General features: G+C 40.2%; 1 protein-coding gene across 1 annotated transcript in view; it reads right to left on the bottom strand.

Moving 5' to 3' along the window:
* Positions 1 to 13,393, bottom strand: part of LOC112841366 (transient receptor potential cation channel subfamily M member 6-like) — a 31,444-nt gene that overhangs the window by 4,220 nt on the left and 13,831 nt on the right. Inside the window, exons 2-3 of the mRNA XM_025896444.1 lie at positions 5,896 to 5,975; positions 5,045 to 5,083 (exon numbers count right to left, since the gene is read on the bottom strand). Coding sequence (XP_025752229.1) covers positions 5,045 to 5,083; positions 5,896 to 5,975 — 119 coding nt within the window. The remainder of the gene's footprint in view (positions 1 to 5,044; positions 5,084 to 5,895; positions 5,976 to 13,393) is intronic.

Genomic DNA, 13,393 nt, shown 5'->3' with positions numbered 1-13,393 from the left:
ACAAAGAGGGATATCGCAGTTTTTGCACATGGAATATAATAAAAATTAACTGTGTTGAACTCAACATTGGCAAAATGACATTGAATGAAATCAAAAATACATTTTTTTGGATATAGAATTTGTTCTCTACCTGAGGAACACTGATAACAATTTTGGGGGGTTGGACTAGATAGTCTTCAAAGGTCCCTTCTGATCCAAACCATGCTGTGATCCTGTGTGATTCAGTAACAGCTAGTATTTCCCAAATAGCTCATGCTTTGCTCCAGTCAGGCATGCTTGATCTCTCTAGCCACCTAGCAGATGTTAAGGATTCCTGAGTGTCTCAGATACACAAGACAAAATGTTTGCCAAGGAGGATGGGAACCTTCCTGAGGTAGGAAGAGGAAAAGAAACAAACTCCTCCCTCCAAGTTATTATATCTTTGAAAATTAAGAAGCTTTAGGAGAAAAAAAAAAAGTGTGGAAAAGGAAATAACAGTCCCTTACTATGGAACATATATAACAAAAACAGAACAAGCAATAACACCTTAACTGAAACTTTACAATTAAGTATATTTGCCTTTCGGCGCTGTTCTAACCACAATCAGCAGGGACCACTGTTGGGCTCCGGGAGGCAACAGTGAGAATGGTGACCGCGAGCTGTCAGTGCCCCGCTGGGTAGCGGGGCAGGGAAACAGACAGGAGGCGGCAGCCGCCGCAGGAGGATGCTCTGGCGTGCAGCACTGGCGCAGGGCGTGGGCTGGGGCGGGTACCTCGCTCCAAACGGTCCATGGCGAGGGCTCACCTCACGCAGGAAAAATTTCCCTCAGCCAGCAACTGTGCAGAGGTTCACAGGTGGAACACAGCCCCACTCAAAGGGAACCCCCCGGCCGGCAGCGGTGGGGACTCTCCCGGGCTCCTCTCAGCAGCGGGAGTGGCGACTGGCAAGGGACAGGGCCTGCTCCTATAGGGGTGCGCAGTCAGGAGACTCCTCCTCAGGAGCCGAGCACACACGAAAGCGGGCTGACAAGTAGTGCCAGCAGCCTTAACTGTCGCCTCCCTTCGCGCGATATCCCCCATAGACTCTTCCCTTTGAGCTGGTACCCCAGCCGAGGTTATACAGCGAAACTCGATCTTGCCCCACTGCCTAGGGGGCAGAAGAAACAAGAGTCCCACCTCTGCAGAGAAAGCTATTAGCTTTTCAACAGGAGGGCCATTAGAATCCGAGCTTGAAAACAATGAAGCTTTGATGCCTATTTCCTCCTAGTGGAGTCTTGCTCTCCCCATGCCCAACCACGCTTCAGTGTAGAAAATTCACGTAGAAAAGTTTGAAACTGTAACACTGAGCTACCTGGAAGATCTATAGCCAAGACTAAGAAGCTCTCAGGAAGGTTGAGGAAGCCATAGCAAAACATTACATACAGCTGTTTGTGGGTTTTTTGGCGATGTTTGCTGCTGCATGCAGAGTGACAGGGTGCAAGGAGGAGTGGCACTACAGCCTGAGATGATAGTTGAGTCAGAGGAGAGGAGGAGAGGGGCACTTGACTCCCACACATGTCCCTGGGACCTGTCAAGCTGCAACCCAAGGTGCTGAGGTAGGTGGCTGGTGTTCCTGAACAGCCAGTTTCTATCAGATCTCCAAGGCTGTGGATATCAGGGAGGTACCCTGCCTTCAAAAGGCAAAAGCCATCCTGGAGAACCACAGGCCAGTCAGCTGGCCATCAGTTCCAAGTAAAATCAAGAAACAAGACCTCCTGGAGCACACATCTGGGCACATGAGGAAGCAGACAGTGACAGGAAGCAGTAAACAAGGATTTACCCAGGATGACTGACCCACCCACTGCCTTCTGCAACATAATTGTGGGGATGAGAACAGAGCAGCAGATACCACCTTACCTCCACTCTAGCCAGGCTTTAGTAGTTGGTCTGTGACATTACAGTCCAGGAGGGATGACATGCTGAGAGGTGAGGACCTGGTTGGGTGGTGGGGCCACTATCAAGCAGGGTCCCGTAGGGTCTGTCCTGTTCAGCCTCTCCACCAGCAATGTGGAGGAGGGGAAGGAAGGAACATGCAGCCCTGGAGAGGGTGCAATTCTGGGGCATAGTAGTAGGTGCTGGTGGCCAGTGAGCTGAGCCAGGGCCATCCATGTACCTGGGCAGCAACGGGGGACAGTGGTGCCTGGGGTAGTGTGAGCAGGACATGGCCTGAGAGCTGAGAGCACAAGGACTGTCCCTTGTGCTCAGTCTTTGTCAGCCCCTTTCTGGGTACCACCCCCAGTTTGGGCCCCCAACACAGAAGAGACACCAGCAAACTGGTGAGATTTCAGGGGCAGAGTGACTATCCTGGTCATCGTGGGGCTGGAGCCCTTGTTCTCTGAGAAGAGGCTGTGGGACTGGAGAGAGCTCAGGTGGGAGGAGAGAGAGATTCAGGGGCTCCAGCAATACACCCGGCACTGATTGGAGAGGATACAGAAGATGTGGATAGGCTCTTCAGTGGTGCATGGCAGGAGGGTGAGAGGCAGCAGCACAGATGAAACATAGGAGGCTGAGGCTGGAAATAAGAAGAAGCCTTTTTTCCAGAACAACCCAGTGGTGGAATCATGGCTTGGGGAGGGTGGGCTCTGTCCCTCCTTGGGACAGCATCCTCATCTGTCCCCCCTGGCTGAGCATGCTCTGGGAAGGGGCTGGGACTGAAGAACATGTTCCTGGAGAGGGTGAGGCATTGTCAGGAACACAAAAGCAGGCTACTAGAAAAATCATACTTTGAGCAACTAGAAAAATCATACTTTGAGAAACCCAGAGGGTCAACACTGAGGTAAAAGTAACTGCAGTAGTCAGACTACAATATCCAGTGCCCTAGCAGGCAGCAATTTAGAAGCTATATCCAAAAATTAAGCCTTAAAGGTCAGATATAGAGAAAAATTGTGAGAACATCTCAGATGTATAAGGATGCAGAAATTTGGTACAACATTTCTGAATATTCATATCGTGAGATCAGTCTAACTGCTGTCTGGGATGCTTCTGTGAGTGCTGCGCAGAAGAGTAGATCGAGGCCATTTCAACACACTAGGGGAGCATGGACAAAACTGCCAATAAATTACTCAAATTTGATTAGCAACTGCTAAATGGAGTCATTCTACTTAGAATTAGCAAATAGTTGCATAACCCATTCATAAACTGTTTGCAAATCTTGGAAGTTCTCTGCAAGTAAGAAATCATTAACAGATTTCATTTGCCTACAATATCAGATCAAATTATAGTAGGCATCAAGTACATTCACATGATTTTTAGACTGTTGTGGAAAACTACAGATCTCAGGAGGTCCAAAACCTGTTTCATTGCTGATCTAATAAATATAGTATAACCAGTCGAAACAATCATGTGAAAATTATTTCACCTTGTTCAAACAGAAAAATTCTCCTAGAACCAAGCTCTGTGTACACATTGAGATACACAAGAAGACAAGAACACTTAACATTTGGGAAAATGTACTTGCAAGACAATGGCTGACTGAAGTGAACGCCAGACAGCCACAGACATTCTGCAAACATAGACTGACAAATCAGATTTAAACAGCACAAAATGCTCAGGAAAAAGTGGAAGAAACAACCACAAGATAAAAAACACACAAAGGTATGGGATGTCTTGACAGAGAAACAGGAAAGAAAAAAATAAACCCATCCACTGGGGTGCACATTTCCTGTTTCTCTTCCTCCCTCTCCCAGTGTAGTATTCACATTCATAAACTGTGTTTGATTAGGAGGCTGAATTGGTGAAAGGTAATCTTAGTTTGGTTTTCCACCTCTTCAGGGTGATTTCTCTATTATTGAGCTTCCCAGACCAATATGTTCACTCTGCAGGGGTAGAGGGTGAGGATTACAGAACTGCTGTAGTCTTGATTTAGATAGAATTGAACTACTATATTCTGAAGGACACATTAACATCAGTTTAGATAACCAACTGAGTATCTCCAGGTTAGCAGGAAGTATTAGAATCCCCCTGCATTTCTACTTTCAGAAAACTTGCAAAAATCTTTGAATCTCTGTTCTTCTGCCCTAAAGCAAAGTGTACATGAGACCATTATCTTAGAAGGAGCTGAAACTTTCTAAACAGACTCCATGCAGATCATTTGCCTTTCAGGCCAGCACAATTCTGCATATTAGCCCTTTACAGTGGTCTCATTTTAAGGAGTAATTTATTTAATTTTTGTAAAACATGACTCTTCCCTTCACATAAATCTTAGAAGCAAAATAAAATATGAAGCATAATAAAAAGTCCTGCTCATGCAGGTGACAGGATTACTTGGCATCAGCTTGCTAGTCATCAAGTATTGGAAACTCATTGTTTTCTGTTGCTTCAGCCTTCAGAAGCCTTTAACACAAAACAAATGTCAAGGAAAATTGAAATTTGTGTTCCAACAGCCGATAATTTCTTATAAATATACAGTACCAAAACCTCTTTGGTAACACCAGCTAAAAGACAAATGTTGGATTGAAAGCAATGACTTAATACAAGCCACAAAATACAAGTTGTTTGAAAAAAATCACAAACTACTTGAAAGCACCAAAGTGATGCTATTTTTGTTGCATGCTTTCCCAAAAGCAGGAACTCAGAATGCTTACTGCACAGAAGTTGAAAAATCTTCAGAAAACCTTTTATCAGGGATGTTTCTATTATGTCCTTTCTTCTCTCTTCATTTTCTTCTTCTCCTTTCCATAATTCTTATTTTTCTCTATTGCTTTTGTCTCATGCTCTTTCATATAACCCAGGATATAGCTGGAATTGTCTCACTGAAAGAAGCATTTCTGCCTTTCATTCCTCAGGAGATTAGGACAAACTCACCCACACAAAGTATTTGGATAAAATTTTCTATTTCAAATAATGTAAGGGCTATCATGCAATTTATTCTACTTACATTTATGCTAAGCATTCTCCAGCACACCCCTAGAAATGCTGCTCTGACCATATAAGAAGAAGAAGATTTCTCTTGTTATTATTTCCTTGACTAGGAATGCCTATTACTAGGTCATTATAAAAATCATAGATATATATTTATGTACTCTTACCTGATTAAATTCTGGCACACCTGGCATCCTGCAGGACACCTGTGATAAAAGGTTGATAATTAATACACACTTGCATAAAAAAAGATACCTGTAATGCTATTCTTAAAGGATCAATTCAAGTGTGAAAAAACTCTTATCAACAGCATTACAGGCTGTCATCTTATGCACCAAACCCTGGAAGACGTACTGGATAACCTTAGATAACTTTAGATAACTTTAGATAACTTTTGTTTGGCATTTCACATGTCAAATCCTCATTTCATAGACGAGTTATCTATCTTATCTATGCTACATTAACCATGTACTCAAAACCATATGATCAAAATCACAATTTCACATCCTCAAAAAATGTTCTCATCAAGTTTATTTAGGTAACAGCATCGACTAGATACACCATCTGAAATGCCAAGTTATGTTTGCTTTCCCACGTCCTAAAACACAGGTTGAGATATGTTACCTTCTTTACTCTTTTCATACTCTACACGAGTCTGAGCAGAAATTTCTCAGAAGACTGATCAGCTAAGGGATTATTCTGAGGAAGGGAGAAAGTAATACAGCAGTTCGTCTGTGCAATTCAGTCACTCAGTTGGATACCGTATTAGTTTTGGTTCCTGGACTGAGAGCAACAAATCTAAGAAGCCTATGAAGGTTAACTGTTCCCAATTTCTAATTCAAATGAACAGCCTGATTTAATAATATGTACTGGTGACAGGATCCATGAAAACCCATAGACCAGCAATCACCAAAAACGACACTGAAAACGGTCATCCAAATCACACAAAATGCCCATAAAAAAATTATTCTGATTCTTTCTAAATATAACAGAAAGAAAGTGAAATTCATAGTTTTACCTGTGTGGATCTTTTGAGCTGGGAATGATGTGTATGCATTCTCTTTTACTGAAGACCTCTTCGATCCAAGTTTTGGGGGACTAAAAGGACAATTCAAAATTAATTGTATTCCCGAACATCAGGACATGATGTCAAAAATTGCACTGTAATGACAACATGGCTATATACAGATAACATAATTCAGAACAATTCCCATCACGTTGGGTGAAACATGATAAGCCAAAACAGCTCTGAACGGGCCTAGCCCTTCACCTCCAAGCTTTACAGAATTCCCCAGAAATCAATATAAAAATTTATTGCTACCATGAAAATTATTTAGAGGTTCTATCAAACACATGTACAATAGAGAAAGTAGCAAGGACAAATCAGAATTGCTTTAAGGCTTGCACTCTCCTTCTGCCAGAAGACTAGCAAATGGCAATCTTACTAAAGCTGAGTTAAAAAAGGCAAGATTTTCATTTTACCTGGAAGAGATGGTTGAGTCCTTCTTTTATCATTCTTGATAAGAGTAAAGAATAGATTCATCCTGGTCATATGTTTGCTGAACAAATGAACAGTGAAATGCAAAAGCAGGGACCTAGACCTAGCACTGAGAGTGTATGGTAGGTGACCTTCTTCCACTGGCCTCCTGGTACACTGTGAAAACTGTGTCAGTTACAGCTGAGCAAACTGAGTAGTCACTCGTAGTACACAGATTTTTTTTTTTCAAAGAATCTCACTGTGAATCTTTGAACCTTTCTCTTCAGGTCTATCAGGATCAACTTCCCTGAAAGGAACAATAATTTTCAGATGCTGAACTGTGAAATCTCTGGATCTGAATTTAGTAAACACTAGAAGCAAAGGAATTTTTTTTTGTCTTCAAAGGGAACAACCCCCACAATGAACTGTGCAATGGACAGATATTTTATCATAAAGAGTAAATACAATTATATTGGTCATTATTGCCTTATTGTTTCTCATTTTCATCTCACTCTACATTGTTGTCTAGCTTACAAATAGACAGGAAGCTCTCTAGGACAGAGCACAGCAGTGTCCTGGTTTATGGTTAGGCATACAAGGCATATAGTAATCAAATAATAAGCATTAATTCCTTATTCACTCCTCATGTTTGAAAACAATTGTTCCTTTGCAAAATGTCATCCCTGTGAATATATTTATGGTAGGTGTTTATCTCCATATCTGTTCTTAAATTGTGTCTTTCATACCATGACTTAGAAAACAATTCTATTCATGAGAATGCCAGTAATTCAACTTATTAAGAGTACTGCTGGGAGCATTTTATGGATGGAATTCAACAATATCTCATAACAATACCTATCTTTTATCTCTCAAGTGGAATTATGGTCCTTAATAAAGCAGGCCCAACTAGTCATGCAGTTATAAAGGGCGATGAGTTATTTGAACATGCCTTCCACCAAAATTAATAGATGCCCTACCATTGGTTTTATTGTATGCTGAAACAGACCCCCACTGACAAAGATGAATGAGATAATTAAAAAGCAGTTTGCTGGTATTGGTGTGCATGTGTATTCTTTTGGGAGCAATTAATTGAATTGTGTCTGTTTGAGCTTTGAATGAAGGAGAAACAGTGAGGAAGATCCTTTGGACTAGCAGAGCATTGGCATGAAAGAAAATTAATTAACTTTGAAAGACACATAGTAAAGATGAAGTGCAAAAAATTAAATCCACAGGAAAACACTGGAAGCAGTGAAGCAAATTTCATTACTTGAGGGCAGGGCTTTTGGTAGTATATTCCTTAGTAATCAGTACTGTTTCATGCTTCCTAAACCACTTTATTCTAGTTGTTTGAACTATCAAGCAACCGCAAAATGCTTCTAATACTACAATACTGGGAGTCTCTGATTCTTCTGAAACCCTTTACTATTTCTGGTAATTTGTTTTTCACTAGAACTAAGGACCAAAAAACCTTTTTATGTTATGGGATGCCTCAGATAAGAATGACTCTTACTTAACTTTTCATTAACAGGAACGAGTGTGACAGAATGGCCAAGAGGTTGACAAGCCTTACAGCATTTGTTGAGGCAACATGCTCAGCCTTTTGAGAGAAGAATAACATTCAACTGCTGTCACTTTAATTTAGTAAGAGAAGTAAGAGTTCAAAGGAACTTTGAGCAAGTTGTTGGCATTGCACAGACTCAGTTAGCTCCCATTGTGCTACTTCACCTCCAGCATGATACACTGGAAATCAATGCCAAGGTCTCCTGGTATACATCAGCTGTTTGGTGTGGTTATTTCAATCCAAAATATAACTTGCAGTCCTCAGCGATGGCAATACACTGTGTGAGTTGACGTTATAATATCTAATATGGGAGATGAAAAGACATCTTCTCTACTATTTTTGATATCAGCTAAACTGCCCCCTAAAAGACATCCTGTGCTTTAAAAAGTTTCCATTTTCTAGATTTCGGAGGGTGATTATGACTTAAGACAAAAATAACAATGCTTAAAATTTGTGTATCCTTTTTCAATTTGATTCAAAAGCACCTTTTTCTTTTCTGCAACTGAGGCAGTAAGGGCAGTGACCGACACACACCACAGCTGATGAGGCCACTCTAGTGACAATGGTTTGGGCTCAAGGTCCAACAAAGCCAATGGAAAAAAGAACTCTATAGCTTTGGATCAAATGCCATGAACTTTTCCTTGCTACTGCACAGGTCATTGAAAAAAATGCCCAATTATTCCAAATGAATAAGGTCACTATGAAGTTTATTTGACCTTTGAATCTCTAAGTACAAAGGATGCTCTTCACCCAGTGGCACAAATACTCCCCTAGCACATCACAACAGCTAATTCCACTTCATGATTCTCAGTAAATAGGACTGAAAACAAAATTTCAAAGTGCAATTAATACAACACTGGGAGTTTTCACCCTGCCTGCCAAAGAAACATAATAAGTTCCCATACAGATATTTCACTAATAATCTTTGCTCATTTACATAGAGTTTGCCAGAGTACTGTCTATGCTACACTCCTTCCCTGATTCCTGTAGTTTTTACATTTTAAAAAGCAGTACTTGGATAGCATATCAACTGTACAGGATCCTGATGAAGCCTACAATTTTAACATTTATTTTCATCTCAAATGATAAACATGTGAATATAACAAAAACCATCATTTGCAAAGTCGACCGGTTTTTTCTTCAGTGAAGTTCTTGAGCAGATCATACCGCTGAAAAATATATATATATTGAAATTCCAACCAACCATAGGAAAACAATAGGGAAAAAAAAAAGCAAGACTGTATCACTGTATTCCATCTTGTGAAGCACAAATCTTAGGATTTTCAAAAAAACCCCTGAGACATACACATTTACCATTATTCTTAATTTAATATAGGTAAAATCTTCACTTAGTATGTAAAATTTACACTATAACAACAACATTAATTTCTTAATCTAAGGCTTTACTTAGGTTTTTAAGCTAATTGTATGATCAGGAAAAGCGTTGTAAAACTTCATGTTTTTTACAGTCATATATGACGTCAGGGCAGGGCAAGTAAAAATAAAAAAGGAGACTTCTGAACTGCAGTCTGTTTGCTCTTGGTTCCTAGCTTTGTAAAAGACCTCTGTAACGCGTATCTCCTTCCACAAAATCCTAACATTTCAAAAGTGCCATAATTTAATTAAATTTCAAGAACAAAGTAAAATTTCTCCGGTCACTATACTGAGGTACATATACCTCAGCCAGCATGAACGTGTATCCTTTTTGCCACCAAACCCTAAAGGGAAACAAAAATAAACCTACATGTTCCTTCTGACTGGCAAATTTCTGTTCTGATATACCAAAGACCTGAAGCCAAGTTTATATTGCAACCTTCCTTCCAATTTTCCTCTGAGGAAGTCCTGAGACCTTTGTGAGTTTTGGCTTCTTGTTTTTTGCCAGTCTGAGGATTAGGATTGCTGCTTATACTTCCCTGCCACAGAAGAGGCTTTGGAGATTTCTAGACTGATTTAGTCAATGGAGTGGCATGAGTTTGGCTCTGAAATTTAAGGCACATGAGTAGTTTTTAGAAAATTGCTTTTAATCACTTCTCCAATATCTTTAATGTCTGAGATCCTTGCATAATATGGTATTAAAGGGACACTGTCAGGTCAAACCTGGTTAAACATAACTAATGTTCAAAAATTAGGGTTTCCAGAAGTAAAGAAAGAGATCAGGGTATAAAATTCAGGAAAACACCTGCACCACTCATTTCTTTCAAATCCTTGCTGGTGGGCAGTGAGAGCAGACAAAACCTAAAAAACCTGCCTAGCACAGAGGTAATCTGTCCTTCAAAATGCAGGGGTGCTATCACCTGCAAGGCAGGTGACCATGGTGGGGGTCAGGTATGCAGTGCTTGGCTCACCAGTCTCAGAGGACAGGGCAACGCAGCCCTGCGATCCCCTGCTGTACTGCTCCCCATGCTGATTTCACCACTCACCCATCCAGCAAAAACAGGTGAATGCTTTGATTTTTCTTTCTGCTTTCTTCTCCCCCAGCCCATACAACTCTCCACCACCACTCCTGTAAAAGACTGGCCAAAGTCTGTAGATGCACTGCACCAATTAAACACTGATAAGAAGAGGGTTAATGTGCATTCATTAACTGCTGCAAGAAACATTCAGCTCCTTCAAGACCAGACAATAAGCACTGTTCATTGGTTGAGTACCAAATTCAGGAAAACTAGGTCACAGTGCTAATATTAAACAACAAATTTTTAGTATCATTAGTTGTACATATGTCCGCTTTAGAGTGAAAGGCACAGATACACACACTTTTCTAATGAAACAGCATGTGCTTTAGACAATTTTTCCCCTGCAAAAGGAAATTAAAAGGCACATCTCTCTCTGTCAGAATAATTTCATCCATTTTTTAAATATAATCAATTATTGGACAAAACAGTAGCAACTGCCTTTAATGACATATCATAGCTCCAGACAGGTGCAGGTAATAAGAAATCACATAATGACTAGCGAGTTTAAGTAAGAGGTTAGTCAACCTAAGCAAAGTACAGTTGTGCTGGAAACTAGCCAGAACAATCAAGTTGTAAGTAGCTTATTGAAACTGCGACAGAGAAACAGTGTCTTAGCCAAAACACTGTTTCAAGAGCTAAAAAGTGCTGTCAAGCACCATAACTCAGCTCTGCATACACTGTGCATGTAGTGAAACCAGTACACAATGTCGCTTTCAAAGAACCTGTGTTTTCTAAAAGACTATAACTAGCAGAGCCAGTATTTCTGCATTGTTGACCAGGTTTGTCAAAATTTTAATTAAAAAAAAAAAGTTACACATCTATACATCTTTTTCCAGTTAGGAAATTGTTACCATTAAAGAGTATTAGATGAAAGCAAATACTCTTTAAAAAGCAACAGATAGTCCTGAGGCTAATAGAACTGCATCGGTACTCAAGTATACAGCACCTGTAAAGATCCAAACCGATTTTCAGTACCAGGGAATGAGGGAGGTAATATTTTCAGGAGAAAGCATGCCTGTGAGAAGTCAGCATACTGCAGTCTGTGACCAACCTTTACTCATATACACCAGAGGGAAAGAAGAACTTTCCCTTATTACAGCTACTGCAAGAATCCACTGCAAGAAGAGTGTCCTTAAATATTAAACCCTTTTAAAATTACCTACACATAGAGCAAGTCAATTGCAGTAACACTGGATACCTGAAATGCAGCCAGAGTTCTTGTAAGCTAACACTCAAGACTATTTCACAAGAGCTCAGGGTATAAGCATATTGGTATCTCTTGAACCCTTACCCCTGGAAACTCTTCATGGCAACTGGTAAATTACTGCCAGCATTAAAGAGATTTCCAACTTAACAGGCTGTCTTGCATAAGCTTTTCAGGGCAGGAACTTTCTGGTTCAGCATCCATTACACGCATGCTTATGGTATGAAGTAATACAACAACTGATCGTTAAACAAAGAACACCACTTCAGTTCCACTTAGGATAGAAGTACATTGTCATACTCCAGGGTCACATGCAGTAAAATATGAACCCATGTAATGTTTTCAACACACTCTTCTAGAATTTCCTTGTGTTCAGGCTACCCTGCCATAGGGTGACTTCCTGGCTTTGTAACATAGATATTCTGGGGTTCCTCTTATCTTCATCACTACAATAGGTCAGCACATCTGTTAGTAATTGGCAGCTTTTGCTTTTCTGCTCTTTCTTATCTACTTCTTTGCCCCAGTGTTCAAGACTGGGGCATCAAGACTGCGCATCTGTGGAAATACAAAATTATAAGTAATTGAATTTGCCAGAAAATTTTATTCACTAAATTTCAAAAAGACTTACAAGAATATCGTGCAAATAATTTCATTCGAATGCTTCCACTGTTCACCAGTTCACCATGCCCAATTATAAAACAGCTATCAGCTAATCTCAAACTGCCTTTGCAAGCAGACTGCAGATTCAGCAGACTGTCAGATTCTCCTTTTAAAGACAGAAATAATTTCAGGTTACAGCAGAATTTCTGTGATTATTTCCTAGTAACTAATTCAAACTCATCCACTGCAAAATATTCTCAGATGTTCACAAATAAACTGCCTATATTAACAGAAGTCATCTGTCCTAGCAGGTTAAATACAGACACAAGTCAGAGTAGGATAACAGAACTTCTTAAAACTCTTCAGATATGCTGAAGAGAGATTTTAGATTTTTTTCCTCAGAAAAAAATGTAGCATGTCAGCTTCTCAGAAACATATAAATTCAGTCTTCAATCCACAGAATGCTATGACATTTTCTTTCACAATTAATCTACTGTACTTAAAAGCTAAATATGGATGCCTAAGTGCTTTTCTGGATTGGGGTCTTACATCAAAGACTCATAAAACTGTTTCCAATATTTTGATCTCAAGCTTAGCCAATAAAAGAAAAACTCTTTGAGTTTAATGGGCTTTCCAACATGGTGTTTCTGATCCCAGAGTAGACTGCACAACACAATTGGAAGAATATTTCTGAGTGCAAGTGTTAGTGAGGCTATGACAACAAAACACAGGAAATACTAAAACCAAAACTGTCCCTGTCACAGAAGGTCCACCTTAACTCTTGGAGCACAGAGCTAGTGAATTGATGGAAAGCTTAGCCCAATCTGAAATACTAGACCTTTAATTAAATTGTTACTTTTTACTTTTTAAATTTATTAAGTAATCAATTAAGGCTTTCTGCTATCCCTGAACATGTAATGTTTTAGAAAAACACATCAAACAGCAGTTCTACAAGAGCACGCCCAGCTTAGGACATGCAGCTGGAGGGAGTGAGCAGACTATCCTGTCCCACTGCAGACCCCAGGGCAGTGGACAAGGTGGGAAGGGCCGCGTAGGCACTCACCTTAACACCTCTGACAGCAGCCCAGCTTTTGCAAAGGAGTTAAACACAAGAAATCTTAAAACACAATTTAATTCCTCAGCCCTATCCTTGAAACAGGTTCCAGAAACATTGCTAGAAATCCTATATTGGCACAGTAACAAAATCTTCATGGGCCTGAC

Source organism: Manacus vitellinus, unplaced genomic scaffold (assembly GCF_001715985.3).
Source record: "Manacus vitellinus isolate BGI_N305 unplaced genomic scaffold, ASM171598v3 scaffold_9_pilon, whole genome shotgun sequence".
NCBI lineage: Eukaryota > Metazoa > Chordata > Aves > Passeriformes > Pipridae > Manacus > Manacus vitellinus.
This window is presented reverse-complemented; position numbering and strand designations above follow the sequence as displayed.